The following is a 16,603-nucleotide window of genomic DNA, read 5'->3' as shown; positions in this document are numbered from 1 at the left end:
AGTAAGTCTTGTTTGCTCATCAGCTAGCCAACACATGCAAGCTTTTCCTACATACTGAATGGTTCAGATTAACCTTCCAATGTAGAACTATGAGACTATAACTCCTCTAATCCAAAACTTCCAAAGATTGCACTGCTCCCAAATAATGCTAAATTCCATAGACTAAAATAGAGAGACTAGAGACTTCTTTTATCATCTTATCTCATACCATTAACTTGCTGAACCAAGTTACCAGCAGTTCCCTGACCACTTTCTAGTCTATGGTTACGAGGTTCATTTCTATCTTGGCCTCCTGAAATTAAACTCACTGCTGAGGCCCAACTCAAGGGCCGCTGCTATGAAATCTGCCCTCCTCTTCTCAGTCAAGACTGATTGCCACCAATTCCCATAACTCCACCAATTCCCGTCATTACCCACAGTTAACTTTGTACCACAATAATATGGCTATGGTCTGCTTCTTTTTTAAAGAAGTTTTTATTTAAATTCCAATTGGTTAATATACGGTGTAGTATTCGTTTCAGGTATAATATAGTGATTCAACACTTCCATACCTCACCCAGTGCTCATCACAAGTACACTCCTTAATCCCTATCACATGGTCTATATCCTTGACTAGATTGAGCTCCTTGAGAAAAAAATTTCTCAATCTTACATAAGGTACATAACTCAATATACATTGACTACATAAATGATGTTCTATGCCATTTGCCTTTGTTTTAGTAATTATTTACAAAATTTACATCTGATGCTTGACCACTAACTTTTCTTGGAGGAATGTATGCAATACAGAATTGAAAGTCAAGAATCTGATATCACTTTTGATACAGCATGTCTGGTAACACAAATGCTTAAAGGGGCCAACCAGGAAGCAAATAAATGAAGTGCATAGTGTTTGGAAAAAATAGGAAGTGTTGGGACTGTGATGAATTAGGAAACATACATCCTGTTTTAAGGGATCAGCAGCTAGGCTACTCAACTTGGGGCCCTGATTTCACAGATCATCTATTTTATTCCAAAAGAAATCTGAAATCTGTACATTCACGTGAAACCTCTTGAATTTTAATCATTGGCATCTAATTAATATTCATATTAAAAAAAATACCACACAGGCCAAACCAAATGTATCTGTTGAGGTTGGCTTTGGCCTCTGGGCTATCACCAATTTGCAACCTCTATGTTATGACTTCTTCCTATGGTGATTATTCCAACCAAAACATAAATCATGGCTGTGGCCATCCTGACAAGTTTAAATACCTCCTGACAAACATAATTTTCCAATAAAGAGTTAAATATTTTGTTGTGATTTGAGAAGTAAATTTGATATTTCTGTTTATCCATTAAAAGAAGGTGTAGTTTTAAAAACTATTTTATAATCTTTTCTACTGGGTCACATTTAAGGACAAGTTGCTAAGCCAATTTTTGTAACTCCTTTCTTAACCTATAAGATAGGGATGCCACAGACAATTTTCACATTAGTATACATAGTTGTTTTAAGGATGAGAGGCCAATCTAATTCTACTTTAGAATGAGAATTCAAGACCGCAATGAGAGGCCCCGGAGGCATTCATAGGTTGAATTTAACTCTAGATGATTAGAATTGTCCCTTAAATCTCCTCAGTCTGGGAGATAATTAGGTAATTCAAGAACAGATCAGTGGCAGAATTCTACTACAGGGAGAATCTGCATTCTATAAATATGCCCTAAGATGGGCCTCAACACAGTTGTTGACATAGTCTAGCCTCTAAAGACTAGTCTAGACCAGAGGCTTATTTTATTATATTTTTAATTTTTTTTTAAAAGAGTAATCTCTACTCCTAATGTGGGGCTCAAACTTAACAACCCTGAGATTGAGAGTTGCAAGCTCCACTGGCTGAGCCAGCCAGGTACCCTACCAGAGGTTAATTTTAGAATAAGACTGGAAAGAAGAGACTTTTTCAATCTACAGTTCATAGTCCCTACTGCTTTTTTTTTTTTTAAAGATTTTATTTATTTGACAGAGAGAGAGAGAGAGAGATCACAAGTAGGCAGGGAGGCAGGCAGAGAGAGGAGGAAGCAGGCTCTCCGCGGAGCAGAGAGCCTGATGTGGGGCTCGATCCCAGGATCCTGGGATCATGACCTGAGCCGAAGGCAGAGGCTTTAACCCACTGAGCCACCCAGGCGCCCCCCTACTACTTTCTATATTACTAAAATGAACTGAACAATTTTCTTACATTAAATATAAAAATGTAGTTAGGGCTCCAACATAGGGAGGTAAGCCTAGTTATTTATTCTTAGTTCCACAGTAGAATTTTTATCAGCATCACCTAGTAACCAGTAGTTAAAAAATTATAAACATACACACACAGACACATGCACACACACACATTATCTCTTCAGTTTAGGATAGCAAAAAAACCTTTGGATCATAACTTGACGTTCACAATGGAAAAAGAGATACTTTACTTCAAACATTAAAGAAGATTCAGGCATAAAAACAATCTAGGTACTCAAAATATATGGAAAGTCTTTCTGAAAACTTCTTCTTATTATCTTAAACCAGGTGGGGAAGGGTCTTTTCTCACTTGAGGTAAAGATATGTAGGACAGGACAATATTCTCACTGCCAGGCAGTTACAGGGATATACTCTTGCCTCCTCTGAATAGGAATGCAGGCTATTCAAGGGGGCTGTCTGAATCTGAGCTCAAAGCTTCATTTTAGGGAGCAGTTGCTGTTTTTTAAAAGAAGATTTTATTTATTTATTTGACAAAGAGAGAGAGAGCGAGCGAGCACACAAGCAGGGGAAGGGGCAGAGGGATAGGAAGAAGCAGGCTCCCCTACTGAGTAAGGAGCCCGATGTGGGACTTGATCCCAAGACCCTGGGATCATAACGTGAGCTGAAGGCAGCCACCTATGAAGCAACTGAGCCACCCAGTCGCCTTTAGTTTTCAATCTCATGATCCTGAAAATGTAGTTCAAATGGTGGACTTGTTTAGCATAGCCTTTCTTACTCAAGACAATGCTTTCAGGAAAGAGAAAAAAGGAAAGAATTAACAGAAGAAAAAGTAGGTCTAAACAATTTAAGTCATAAGGTAGATTAACTACATTTTTCTAACTTGACAGAACTCTATTTGTTAATACTTTTAAGAAGAACATCCAGTCTGCTTGACTATATTTTTAAAAATTTAATAATATACCGTGAGAGGTAAGTGGCCAGATATGACTGGTTGGGGCAGCTTACATGCACTTCCAGGGTCAGATCTTTCTAAGGTGGCTTTATTTTTCTGCAGTGGTATAAATTCCTAGAATTTTAATTATGCATACTAAATTCCACTCCAAAATGAACACAAATCATCACTTTTGGATTACTGGCCACTTTGTATTACCATATTTAGCTGTATGTTTCCCCAATGTTTATAATGAAGGATAAAAAACCATATCTAGATACATGTAAAATACTATTAATCCATAGCTTTCTTAAAAATGTCCACAGCCCCAGTGGTCAAGTCTGCCATTAAAAATTAATCTGGTATTTATTTGAAGTTACATTTACAGTCATTAGGATTCCTATTAGCTAGCTAAATATATGTACTCCATTTTAAAATGATTAAATACAGGTAAAGGTTTATCAGACACAGTCATCATGTAGAATCAACCTGTATCCTAATACAGTCACTTCTAAGGAGATAAAATGGATACTGAAGAATAATTTTGGGACTGATTTTTTTTATTAGTGTGGAAAGAATAATCACTGCTTTAGGTTTTTACACAAACATCTCCAAAATACAGCATATGACCCAGAAAAGTGAAATACTCAAAAAAGTTAATAAGGGTTTCAGAGTATTTCAGGGAAGATTTTCATTTCCATTCTGTCTGACAGGAAAAGGACAATACCTTAAATTTCTGAAATGCAGTTACCCTAAATAAAACAGTTCTACTAGAAAGAACTTGACTTGATTACTGTGTCAGTTTGGCTTTTGTAATTCAATAGAAATTATATCAAATTTAAAGAAATTGGGAGGAAAATGATAAAGGACTTAAGAAGTATGAGATAATGTATCATTTTTCTCAGAGAAGAATGCATTATAGGACATACACCAACCTTGTGTCATCTGAAATGTTTGGGAAGATGGTAAATGGTTCTTGAGAACAAGAAAAACTGATAAATATTTCAACCTTCAAGAATCAGGTTAGCTCACTGAACAATGTTAACACTATGTGCCTCCGGACATGATGCAACAGGAAGTAGTGAGCAACAACTATGAAATATTTTCACCCCCTCAAAAAAGTATTTCACCCCCTCAAAAATATTTCCACCCCTTTCTGGATCCAGAATTTAAGCAAGCCTCTAAACCTAATGACCATTTATAGGAGATTTGGGAGATAACTGAACATATTAACAACATCATAAGGATTAACACAGAGCCAGACAAATCCAGAATACGGGCAATTTGACAAAACAAATGACTGTTTCTTAAATGATATCCCCCCCAAGAGGGGGAACTGTTCCAAGTTCAAAGACACTTAAAGGGCATACCATTCAACCTAAACCAACTATTAAAAAAAAACAATTAGGAAAAAGTGAATGCTAACTAGTTCTTACAAATTGGTGTTAATTTTCTTAGGTGTGACTAACAGCACTATGGTCATGTTTAAAAAGTCATCATATATTAAAGACATGCTAAAGTTTGTGGAGGAAATGATACAATGCCTGGGATGTGCTTTAAAATACTCCCCTCAAAAGTGGGCTAATTAGATTAAAAAAAAAAGCTGGCAAAATGCTGATAATTGCTGAAGCTGGGAGAAGGATGAAGGAGGTTTCATTTATACTATTTTTTTTTCTTTTCCTTTTTTGAAAGTTTTATTTATTTAAGTAATCTCTACACCTAATGTGGGGCTCCAACTTACAACCCTGACCAAGATCAAGAGTTGCATGCCCCCTCGACTGAGCCAGCCCGGTACCCCCCATACTACTTTCTTGACTTTTATGTATGTTTGACAACTTTTTACAGTAATAAAAGTTCTTAAGATTGGATTATACATGGAAGATTACACTTGAAAAAAATTTAAAAATCAGTTCCTCCTACTCTGCCATTCTTGCACACAGTACTTAAGTTGTTCTTGATTATATTTCCTAGCCCCAAGTAGATGTGGACAAGCATCCAGGGTATTTCTTGACTTAAAAATATAGTCTGTGAACAAAATTTGTGTTTTTCAACACTGACGATAATCTGGGCCCCATGATTTTGTATAAAGACTTGGGAGGCTGCTTTTTCAGAGCTGAAAGAATTCAAAATAAATCTGGCAGCCTGAGAATAAACTTGTTTCACCTTGTCACTTCCTACACAGAACAAAAGATCTGACTTCAGAGTGTATTTTTGGATGCCAAAATGATTTCCTCTAGATGCCTGCCACATAACATAACTCTATCCCAAATAGCTTTGGATATGATACCACCCATACGGCATGGGGGTATTTAATTACTGGAATTTAGTTAATTGGTTATGGTTGAGCTTGAATGCTGACTTAACACAAGTTCTTCTAAATGAAGAAAGAATCAGACACCAAAGTCCTAAAAGTCAAATATAATATCATGAAATTAGTTAGAAATTCAGTAACAATTAAAAATATTAGTACCCAACTTACCAAGAAGAAAATTTCCTAGTTTGGGCCTACTAGTACTTTACTGATTTGCTTTAAAGAAATTAGAACAAAATAAATCCACAGACATGGTCTAAGAATTGATGAATGGCAAGTACTGTTGCTTGAAGCATTATATTATACTGAAGAAATATACACACCTCTAACTGGGAAGCTTAACTGCTGTAAGGTTGATGCACTAATACAGTAACCAATTTGGGGCTCAAAGGCGATGGTATCTAGACATTCATTCCAATCTTGTACATTAGTAACAGGACAATCCTGTAGATGGGTGACAAGGTCTCCCACAAAAAGGCCTCTGGGTCCAACGGCAGGTGAGTCCTTGGGAAGAGGGTACAACCAAATCAGATAACGTATGAAGACAAGCTATGATTAATCTGACCAAATAATAAAGACACTGAGCTACTTAGGTACAATATTTTCACTAATGCAAAAAAATAAGCCGGCTTTGAATCCTGGAACATTAACAAAATACCTAACAGTTTTCCTACTTTTCCAAGATTCCGAATTTTTCATTATTGAAAAAAAAAAAAAAACCCACTTGCCAACTATCAAGATTAAAATGATAAAGTTTTTCCCAAACTGTTAATTAAAATTTTTTGTGAAAGTAGTCATCAGAATGCCTTCGTTATCTTGTATACCCTCAGTGGATAAAATTATAAGACAAGTCCTTATCTAAACACACTCCCAAATATGCAGACAATACCATCAGCACAATGAACATGTGAGTCAGGGACTCACAAAGGTAATTTTCCTCTTCCGAAGGTCTGAATAGAAGACTTGATGCCATTGTAGTAATTATTGCCTAAGGCAGTGAAATGAAGAGTTGAAGAAAGTAACTTAAATTCCTATGAAATGTTCTGGCCATCGGTTTCAATCTTTTTACTTAGGACTAAGGACATGTGACTCAAAACCACACTTATAAAAATAAACAGTAAAGGCAAATGATGCATTTTATCAACAAAGTACAGGCAGAAAATCTTGATACTCTCTTTATAACTCAGAACAGAAACAATTTTAAGTAATTTTAAAAAGCCAATGGGCTTCAAAAAACTTTTTGCTCAACTTAAAAGGATTATAGTAATTTCTTCAGGAGAAACTGAACATTCTGTATATGAAAACTTGAATATATGTTCCTAACATAAAATGCTAAGTGTTATACCACGAAGTCTGGTAAATGAACACCCCACAAAATCCTCATTATTTACCTCAGCAACTTCCGTGATAAGCACCCCGACTCCAGTGTAGTAAAATGGCAAGAGAATTACAGGGAGGAGCACAAGAGCTAAAATACCAAGGAGTGCAAGGACGAAATTATGCCAGATACCTGAAAAGAGAGGAAAAATAAAAGGATAAGCTCGACCGGGCACAGGAATGATCTAGGTGTGCGACTTCATAACACCTGGGCATTCTGATAAATTAGTGAAGTAATCAGAAGCAGCTGTGAAGCAGATATATCTACTTTAGTACTAAGGAAAGATGTTCAGTTAGAGGCCTCTTCCATTTCAGATACTGAAATATAAAATGAGCATGTTAATACCACACTGGGAAGACCATATACTAATATGATTTAACATTAGTAGAATCTATATATTCTAATATATATATGTAAAAATATAAAGTGAATTAATATCTTCTACTTGCTTCATCCTCTTTTCAGAAAATGTGTACATTAACTAAAGCATACTTGTGATCTTTGAAAAAAATTTCAAAGCTATTCAAATGAAAGATGAAATTAAAAAACATTCTTGCTGAGCTGGTTTATGTAAATCCAAATGATACTTGGAAAAAGGGAGTGTTTTAAGAATGAATTTGTTATGGAGAATACTATTGATGGACCAAACACAGTAACTTACACCATGTCACAGACTATAACCATATGTACTGTATATACAGAGATTTTCTTTCTTTCCTTTTTTTTTTTTTTAAATACAGAGAAGGTTAAGGTGAACTCAGTGGCGTGCTGGAGGCTGGTCCTACCAGCTGCCACAGCTGACTGTGTACATCTCTTCCTAATTCCTCCTTCAGGGACTTTGGGCTGGCACCTTGAAATTGGCCAAGGCAGGAGTAATTATACCACAGAAACCAGCAAATGCTACATAGGAGAGCTCCTCATTCTCCCCTCCAGAGATAGGGCTTAAACAATCACTACCATATCCACTAGATATCCTTCTCTTCCATACCTAGCCTTTCCTTCTTCTACAGTATTTCTCATGTGGCAGGGTGGGAGCTCTACCGGCACTCTGAACCTCGCAATTCTTTGTACAAGTCTGTCCCTTGCATTACAGGATATTTAGCATTTTTGGCTCCCATCCACTAAATGCCATTAGTAGTCTCTCCTCACTGAGGCAACCAAAGAATGCACCCTATGCCCCACACATTCCAAACATCTCCAGGAGGTAAACAGCACCAGTGGTTGAGAATCAATGTTTTATAACGACAGAGATGTAACCTAAAGTCATTTCCTATACTCACAGGAAGCTGAGTATGGCCACATGCCACTTTGGCTAACAGGATATAAGTGGAGGTGATGGGGACAGCACTATAGCTACATTAGAGCTATGATGGAGATAAACCTGAGTCCATGACATAGAAGCTGCGTGTTGGGAATAGTAGAGCTAACAAGATAGAAAGGGCCCGAGTCCTCCAAATAACAGAATTAACATATCAGTGCTGAACTACCTACATTTGGTAAGTTTTATGAGAGTTCAAGCCATTGTTATTTTTAGCTATTGTAGTACTCAAACACTGGCTAAGATATGTTTCATGTACCTTATTCACACTGTTAAGATGTTCTTCCGCTTTTTTTTTTGAGTGTTATAAGTTGCTTAATTCCAGAAATATCCAGAGTAATTCTAGGCCAGGACACAATGGGTAAACAATCTTTTCTCTTCTATACAGAGAGAAATCTTTTAAATTCACCAATGGTATCAAACTATTTATTGGAAACTATGTTTTGCTTTTCCATGTATGTACTTTGGACTTTCCACTCAGCTGCATATTCATATCTAGCCCATTTCTTAAATCCACTACTTTATTTTCTTATATCCATTATTTTACTAATTTATCAGAATGCCCAGTTCTTATATCCATTACAGAGTAATCCATGTTAAAAAAAACATACTGACTTATTTATAAGGTTCCCTACTAATGATCACTTAGGTTGTTTTAACTTTTTCATACAATGCTGCAACAAATAGCTTTGTTCATATTGTTATGTATCTAATTATGCATCTGTGGGGTTTGGAAAGTTACACAGAAATGGAATTGCTGGGTCAAAAAATGTGCACTGAAATTGACCTCCAGGGCTGCCTGGGTGGCTCAGTCAGTTGAGCACCTTCAGCTCAGGTCCTGATCCCAGGGTCCTGGGAACAAGCCCCACAATGGGCTCCCTGGTCAGTGGAGAGCTTGCTTCTTCCTCTCCTCCCTGCTTGTGCTCTCTCTCTTAATAAAATCTTTTTTTTTAAGATTTTATGTTTGACAGACAGAGATCACAAGTAGGCAGAGAGACAGGCAGAGAGGGAGAGGGAAGCAGGCTCCCTGCTGAGCAGAGAGCCTGATGTGGGGCTCGATCCCAGGATCCTGGGATCGTGACCTGAGCCGAAGGCAGAGGCTTTAATCCAGAGCCACCCAGGCGCCCCAATAAATAAAGTCTTAAAAAACAATTGATCTCCAATGAGTCTGCATTAATGTTCTCATAATTGGCATAGGTTTCCTTACCCTGTAACACTGGATGCTATGATGTTAGATTTTGTCATCTGCTATGTTAGAAGTAAAATCTGTTGTGATTTGTTTAAGCTTATACATTTTCCATGTTTATTAAAGGACTATTTGTATTTCTGTTGAGAACTATTTCTATCCCTCACCTGTTTATATATACATTTTTTTTTACTAATTTGTATATATTATTCCTGAGTGTATATATTGAAGAATTTGGTCCTTTTTAAGACTTTATTTGAGAGAGAGAGACAGAGATAGTGAGAGAGTAAGAGTAAGGCAGATCCTTATCCAGCCAAGCCACCCAGCGCCCCTGAATTTGATCCGTTGTAAGAGGTATTACAATTTTTCTTCCACTTTGTTTTTTGGCTTGGTTTATAGTTTTGCCTATGCAGACATTTTACATTTTGGTGTGGTCAAATTGCTCCTTTGTGTTAAGCCTTTCCCAGTTCAAGATTATAAAGATACTCACCTGGTGTTTTCTTATACTGCTTTCATAGCTTCGTTTAAAAAACAAAATTAAAACTTTTTTTTGCCCACTGGAATCTACTCTAGTGAAACTAATTTAGGCATACAGTTATACTCCCCCCCCCAAATTGCTAGTCCCAGTACAATTTCACAAAATAATCCATCCCCAACACTGATTAATTTGCCACTGTTAACACGTGTTAAATCCAGCTTTCCCCCAACTCCTCGGGATGACAGTCCATGAGCAGACTGTCATGAGAGTTACACTCTCACTATTTCTCCCTTATCAGGATAATTCCACCACACAATCATAGCATAGACCCTAACATCTTCCCATCCAAACAGGGGCGGGGCACAGAGCAGCACTGCTTTCCTGAATCTCCGGGCAGTTTCTTTTCTCTTGTCAGGGATGCAGCTGGTATAACATCACCACGCTAGACTCCAGATTTGCCCATGATGGCTAAGTGGCAATAAGGGTGGTAGAACATACACATTTCCCTTATTTAAACAACCTCTTGTCCATTAATGATTTGTTTGTAAGTATACCAAAGGAATCTTTGTTATAACTTTTACTTTTTCTAGAGCAGAGTTTTTTGACAGTGACACCAGTGGCATTTTAGGCCACATCATTCTATGATGTGGGGAACTATCTTGTGCAACATCCCTAGCCTCTACCCACCCGATACCAGTAGCACCCTCCCCATTTTCTCTGTTTTCTAGCTATGGTATTTATATAGGCACTTTTTTTTTCCTTCTTCAGAAGAAGTATTTTATTTTTGTTTTTTCTATTACACAAGATATACACATCAAGTGTTAAAAAGTCAATATATATACAACATATTCTACAACTGAGCACCACTCTCTAATTGAACATGCAAAGAAATTATACTAAACAGCAGCACCCAGCAGTATTTTGGGGAAATAAAATGACTAAAATAGATTTAAATTGACTAATACTGTTAAGTCACATCTAATTCAAGACCAAGGAAAACAGTGCAGCTAAAAGTTAGCTTTGTGTTAACATCAAAGAATACAACCAAAATTAAGATAGCAAACAAAACCTATGTTGTTTTTTTTTTTAAACAGGAAACTATATACGTAATTGTTGTTTTGCATGCAAAACATTATCAATCTTCAGAAAAAAATACAAAGAATTACCAAACATATTCCTAAAAGTATAAATATGAACATTTGGAAACTACAGAATTTTAAAAACTTGCAAGCAATACATGAGCTTCATATTTTAAAAAACCCTGAAAAGAAGTTCCATTTTTAGAACAGCTGTGTAAAGAACTGTCTTTTGATATGACGTTCACAAATTATCCTCCTATTGGGACCAAACTTTACAAAAACACCATGTATTTCAAATAGCATTACAGAACAAGATACAACATCTTAACCATGTATCTTATATAAAGGAATACTTTTTTAAAATTTTACTTTTCACTTTTACTAGTCTACCAAAACATGACCCTTAAATGTGTAGGAATCATTAAAAAAATTATTTCCTAGAAGCAATACACAAGAGAGGCATATTTATTTGCAATCACACTCCTAGAAGACACCTCCCAAGTTTGAAAAGGGTCTTCTCTTTTTACTGGCTGTTTTTGTTCCTCGCATGTGTTAAGATATGAGATTTCAGGTTAGTTGACTGAGCGAACTTCTTACTACAGCCATCAAAGGGGCACACGTAGGGCCTGTCTCCGGTATGGATTCGTACATGTGTACGCAAATTGAAATCCAGGGAAAAGCGTTTTCCACAGCCTTCAAATGTGCACTGGAAGGGTTTCTCTCCAGTATGCACCAGTTGATGTCGTTTTAGTTTTGAGCTCTCGACAAAAGCTTTGCCACATTCTGCACATACGTGGACTCGAGGACCGTGAGTGTGCAGATGTTTCCGCATAGCAGAGTTATCCTTGAACATCTTCACACAGCCTTTATGAGGGCAAGCTATGGTTCTTGGCGCATCTTCTTTGGGTTTTCTTGGCTTCATTCTAGTAAATTCTGCCAGTTGTTTAGGATCTGAGAGATCAATACCAGGTAATCCTTCGGGAGGAAGCTTCTTCCCCGTCATGTACTCTGAATAATCAGGAGCTGAGTTCTCTATCTGTCCTGTCTCATCATCTTTCTTCTCGCTCGGGGACCACATGGTGACGGAGAACTCACCCTCCAGAGTTTTTATCTGCACCTGCTTCTGCTCCCATTTCTTGGCGCCCATCTCGGAGTTGCTACTTCCCGCCCGTGGCTCACTGGTCGTGTAATTTTTCTTACCGCTGGCCTTCTTGCTTTGGCTGTTGCGCTTCTTGCTGCGGGTGTGGGTTGATGATGCGGAGGCAGACAAGGAAGCCAGGGTCTGCTGGAAGCATTCATCTTCATCAACCGGAAGGACCATCTGGTCCTCGAAACTGCTGTGGGCCTGCAGGTTGTCCGACTCGTAGTAGCCCACCACTTCCTCCTGTGTCTGCACCATGATTATATCCTGGTCGTGGTCCCCTTGGTTCGGGGTGTTGGTAAAGAGTGGCTGCAGCGCGATCAGAGGTGGATGGTGGTGGCCACCGTGGACCCAATTGCCGCTGATAATCTCGTACTCTGCGATGGTTTCCATCGCCATAGCCTCCACAGGGATGGTCTCTAAAGGAATGGTCTCCAGCACGGGTATGGTCTCCACAGGGATGGTCTCCATGGGGATGGACGCCACAGGGACAGTCTCTACTGGGGCGCTCTCCTCCACATGGATCTGGTGCAGCTCCACAATATCTGTAAGTAACTCCGAACTTTCCGTGGAGATGTAGAGGGTGTCGTTTGAAGCCATGGCTGGGAGCTCCACGAAGGCTCTGGTTCCCGGGCAGCTGGAAGGCTGTGTTAAAGGCTGACAGAAAAGCGAGCGCTCCAGAGGAAAGCACAAGCTCCAGAGGAAAGCGCAAGCGCCAGACGCAGGTGTGTGCGGTTAAGCGCGAAGACGCTGAAGTCTCGGAAGACTAGGCAGGAGTGGAAGATGCGCGGGGGACTCCGCTGAAGCCGCTGAAGATTCGCAAGACGCGGAAAGAGTGGAAGACCCTTGAAGGACTCCGCTGAAGCCGCTAAAGATTCGAAAGATGCGGAAGGAGTGGAAGACGCGCGGCAGACTGCGCTAAAGCCGCCGAGGACTGCGCTAAAGCCGCCGAGGACTCGGAAGACGCGAGTGCTTCTGGGAGCGCCAGGCGCATGCGCTTCCCGCTACCTCAACAAGCGCGTGCTTACGTTCACACTCACGCGCTCGTGGACGCTCCAGTCCTCCTGAACACGTCACCCTCCCCTCCCCACTCCGAACGCCTCGCTATTGTTTTTTGACTATTAATTCAGTAGCCAGGTTCTTCACTGAATTTTTCTCTTTTCTGTTGATTTTCCCTTTTCGTCCCCCCACCAAAGTATGTAATAGTACCTGAAAAAAAGGCTTACATTATTTTTGCTTCTTCGCTCTTACTGTACTGACCCACATTTAGGGACCCATTTCATAGTGTCAGTGATAATCGATAATGGGACTGCTTGTCTTGTCCTTTAAAAGGAATGCTTGTTAGTGTTACGTCATTAGGAAGTATCCGGCTATTTTTATTTCTACTAAGGAATTTTTTTTTTTTTTGCCATTAATGGATGGTAAATTCTGTTAAATACCGAGTCCGATATCGGCTGAGATGAGGATTTGTTTTTTCCCCTAATGGTAAATAAAGCTTAACAGTTTCAAATAGATTTCCTATTGTTGAACCATACTTGTGTTGTTTAGAGACACCCTATGTAGTTTTTGTTACTTTACAGGATGTATCAGTGTTCTATTAGCCTAATTTAAAAAAAAAAATTTCCTTCTCCATGCGATACGGAAAATTTATACTGAATTGGAATTAAATAAAAAGCCAACTTTCCTTGACGACTGGAAAGAATTATTCTTCATCAACTTTCTTAACTTCTCCCGTTGTAATTAATTAGCCTATTTAGATTTTTTTTCTATGTTCTCTGGAGTTTACACCATTTATACTTTTAAATAACTATCCAAGTTTTAGAAAATTTTTTGCAGAGATGAACAAAGAACAATTTTCTAATTGTTTTAATTTTTTCTGTATCAGTTATCATTCCCCAATCTGGCCGCAAATTCTGTCTATACTGCTTTTTACCATGTTTACTCCTTTTTTTCTTCAAAAAGCCTCTTGGACTTAAGTTCTTTTTTTCCTAATTTATAATTTTCTACCTACATCCTTATTAATTACATTGCTTCTTAACTATTTTATAGTTCTTTTCTTACTTCTTCAGTTGAATGCTTAACTTATTTTCATTTCTTATTTCATAACTGCATAAGGCAGTGAATTTTTCTTTCAGCAAACCTTTACAACTTACGTCATTATCATTTTTAAATATACTGCAATTATGTTTTGAATTAAATTTGCCAATTTTCATGTTTCATGGTCACTTGAAAAGAAACTGTGTTGATATATAGTTTGATATATTTATTGAATTTTACTTTACTAATTTGAGTTTTGATGATCTGACTTTTCATACTTTTTGGCCATGTACTGAGAGACGAGATGAGCTTCCTTTATTACGTTTTTGTTTTTTCCTTGCACTTGCACCTTTTTCATTTTTGTTTTGCTGGTTTGTTACTTGATGCAGTGAGTTCACAATGATTACATTTTCACTGTGGATTACACACCTTTTGATTATTAAGTCACCCCCTATGTCTAACTAACTTAATGTAGATATAGTTCCTGTTCACATTTGTATGGTATATCCTGTTCATTTTACTTTCAACCTTTTAAAAATTGTTGTTTTTGAAGATACTGGAATGTAAATTATTTTGCTTTATTACTTAAGAAAAATAAAATTTAAGTAATCTCTGTACCCAACAGGGGGCTCGAATTCACAACCCTGAGCTCAAGAGTCACATGCTTCTCAGACTGAGTCAGCCTGGAGCCCCTTGTTTTGTTACTTTTAACTGAGAATCTTATAAACTGAATTATCAACCAAAAGGTGAGATGTTTTCATTTGTGATGTGAATACTTTCTATAATGATACACATATGAATAAAGAAAGTTAAGTCTGTTACCTGCACAGAATATCCTTAGTTGCTGGACTGGTGATATAAGTTGCAAATGAGTAGTGAACAGATCAACAAATGCTCCAGGATAAATAACGAAGAGAAAAATCCCAAAGCCATTAAATCGAACTTGTTCCCTAAGAAATCATAAAGAAAAAGGAATTTACTACTAGTATTGCAGTTTTCAAATTAATAATGTATTTAATCTTAAAACTTGCCACTGTGATTTAAATTCTTGCTTAACAAGTCTCTCTGGACAATTGAGAAAAATAAACTCATATATGATGTATATTTATCTTATAATTTTACAATAGTGTATGGGTTTGATTATCTATGAAACTGCATTATGTAAAACAAGGGCATTCTGAAATAGGCTTAAAACTTTAAAACTTTTTGAAACCAATAGGCTGAGCAAGTAACTTGAAATTAGTCACGTATATAAAGAAATGGTTAATATTTCTGTGAGAAACTAAATGAAAAACATTTTTATGGTTTACTCTGAATTATTTTCAGAGGACACAAAAAATATAATTCAAGTAAAGAATCTATATTTGTTTTAGCTATTATTAATAAAAGTGTAGGTTTATCTAAGTGTATTCCTGAATTATTGTTAATTCATAATGTTAATTCATAATGCATAATGCTCAGATTGTTCTTAAGAGGACTATTTTTATCAATTCATTCTCTAAAAATGGAATTACTTCTAATAGACTCATAAGTCCAAACAGCTACGCTAAAAAAAGAAATTCCCCAAATATATTGTGCTGTCACTTAGTACTGATTGACTTTCACTTGTCAGTTGGATTTTATAAGATTACTCTCACTGTTTCACAAACATACATTGAAGTATTAAACTGTTAATAACAATGATTTTATATGCAAAACCCTAAAAGCTGCAATGCTAAAAATATGGAAGCAAAGGAGAGAGATAAAAAAAAATAGCCTCCTACTTAAACCACTATATGTCACACTTGTGTAACAGTATATGCTCTGTCAAGATGAAAGTTTATTGGCAGCCAACAGACTCGTGTTCATAAGCAATGGGAAAGTAGTAAGAAGAAATTACATCTTCTTCTATAAAATCTTTTATCTGGTGCACACACCCAGGGGATAAAACACATTCCCATCAGTATGTGTGTTCATCATGGCAGTAATTATCAGAGGGAGTGAAGGGGGCACTGTGCTTCTCTATCACAACTTTATAAGTGTAGGAGCCTTTAAAATGCTCAGGTATAATTACAATGATATATTTGCGTAGCGAAGACAAGAACATGGTATGATACTTGAGCAAGTTCCAGGTCTCATCCTCTCTTATCTTCTACTTGGGTTTCTAGACAGGCTATGATATTTGTTAACAATCCCAGAGCTTTCAGTGTTCTTGCTTTGGCCAGCAGAGGCTGTTGAGTAGAAGCAGGAAAGCGTTTCAGCCAGTAAGTCAAACAAAGTACTAAGAAGGCAGGCAGGTGGGCTCAAGTTTAGCAGTTACCATTCTAACCTAATGATAAGTACAAAGATTAGGTTTCAGTTTGAGGAGTTCTTTATAGATCTTGGATATCAGCCCTTTGCCTAACATGAACAGACACTTCTCCAGTGAAGGCATACAAACGGCTACCAGACACATGAAAAAATGTTCATCATCACTAGCCATCAGGGAAATTCAAATCAAAAACACAGTGAGATACCACCTTACACTAGTTAGAATGGCCAAAATTAACAATA

General features: G+C 37.4%; 2 protein-coding genes across 7 annotated transcripts in view; both read right to left on the bottom strand.

The window, feature by feature from the left end:
* Nucleotides 1-16,603, bottom strand: part of MBTPS2 (membrane bound transcription factor peptidase, site 2) — a 49,301-nt gene that overhangs the window by 18,458 nt on the left and 14,240 nt on the right. For all 6 annotated transcript variants that reach the window (XR_004380676.1, XM_032840853.1, XM_032840852.1 and 3 more), the window contains exons 5-7: nt 14,894-15,021; nt 6,846-6,964; nt 5,778-5,958 (exon numbers count right to left, since the gene is read on the bottom strand). Coding sequence is in view for 5 of the 6 variants with exons in the window: in XM_032840853.1 (XP_032696744.1) it covers nt 5,778-5,958; nt 6,846-6,964; nt 14,894-15,021 (428 nt within the window). In the remaining variant the exon portion in view is untranslated. The remainder of the gene's footprint in view (nt 1-5,777; nt 5,959-6,845; nt 6,965-14,893; nt 15,022-16,603) is intronic.
* YY2 (YY2 transcription factor) lies at nt 10,940-12,666 on the bottom strand. The gene has a single exon (XM_032840857.1). The coding sequence runs from the start codon at nt 12,632-12,634 to the stop codon at nt 11,417-11,419; it is 1,218 nt and encodes a 405-aa protein (XP_032696748.1). The 5' UTR covers nt 12,635-12,666; the 3' UTR covers nt 10,940-11,416.

This window comes from Lontra canadensis, unplaced genomic scaffold (genome assembly GCF_010015895.1).
Source record: "Lontra canadensis isolate GAN:19392208 unplaced genomic scaffold, GSC_riverotter_1.0 scaffold116, whole genome shotgun sequence".
Lineage (NCBI taxonomy): Eukaryota > Metazoa > Chordata > Mammalia > Carnivora > Mustelidae > Lontra > Lontra canadensis.
This window is presented reverse-complemented; position numbering and strand designations above follow the sequence as displayed.

What these genes read in the sequence shown, in the direction of transcription:
- YY2 (XM_032840857.1), bottom strand. Translation starts at nt 12,634, where the DNA reads ATGGCTTCAAACGACACCCTCTACATCTCCACGGAAAGTTCGGAGTTA.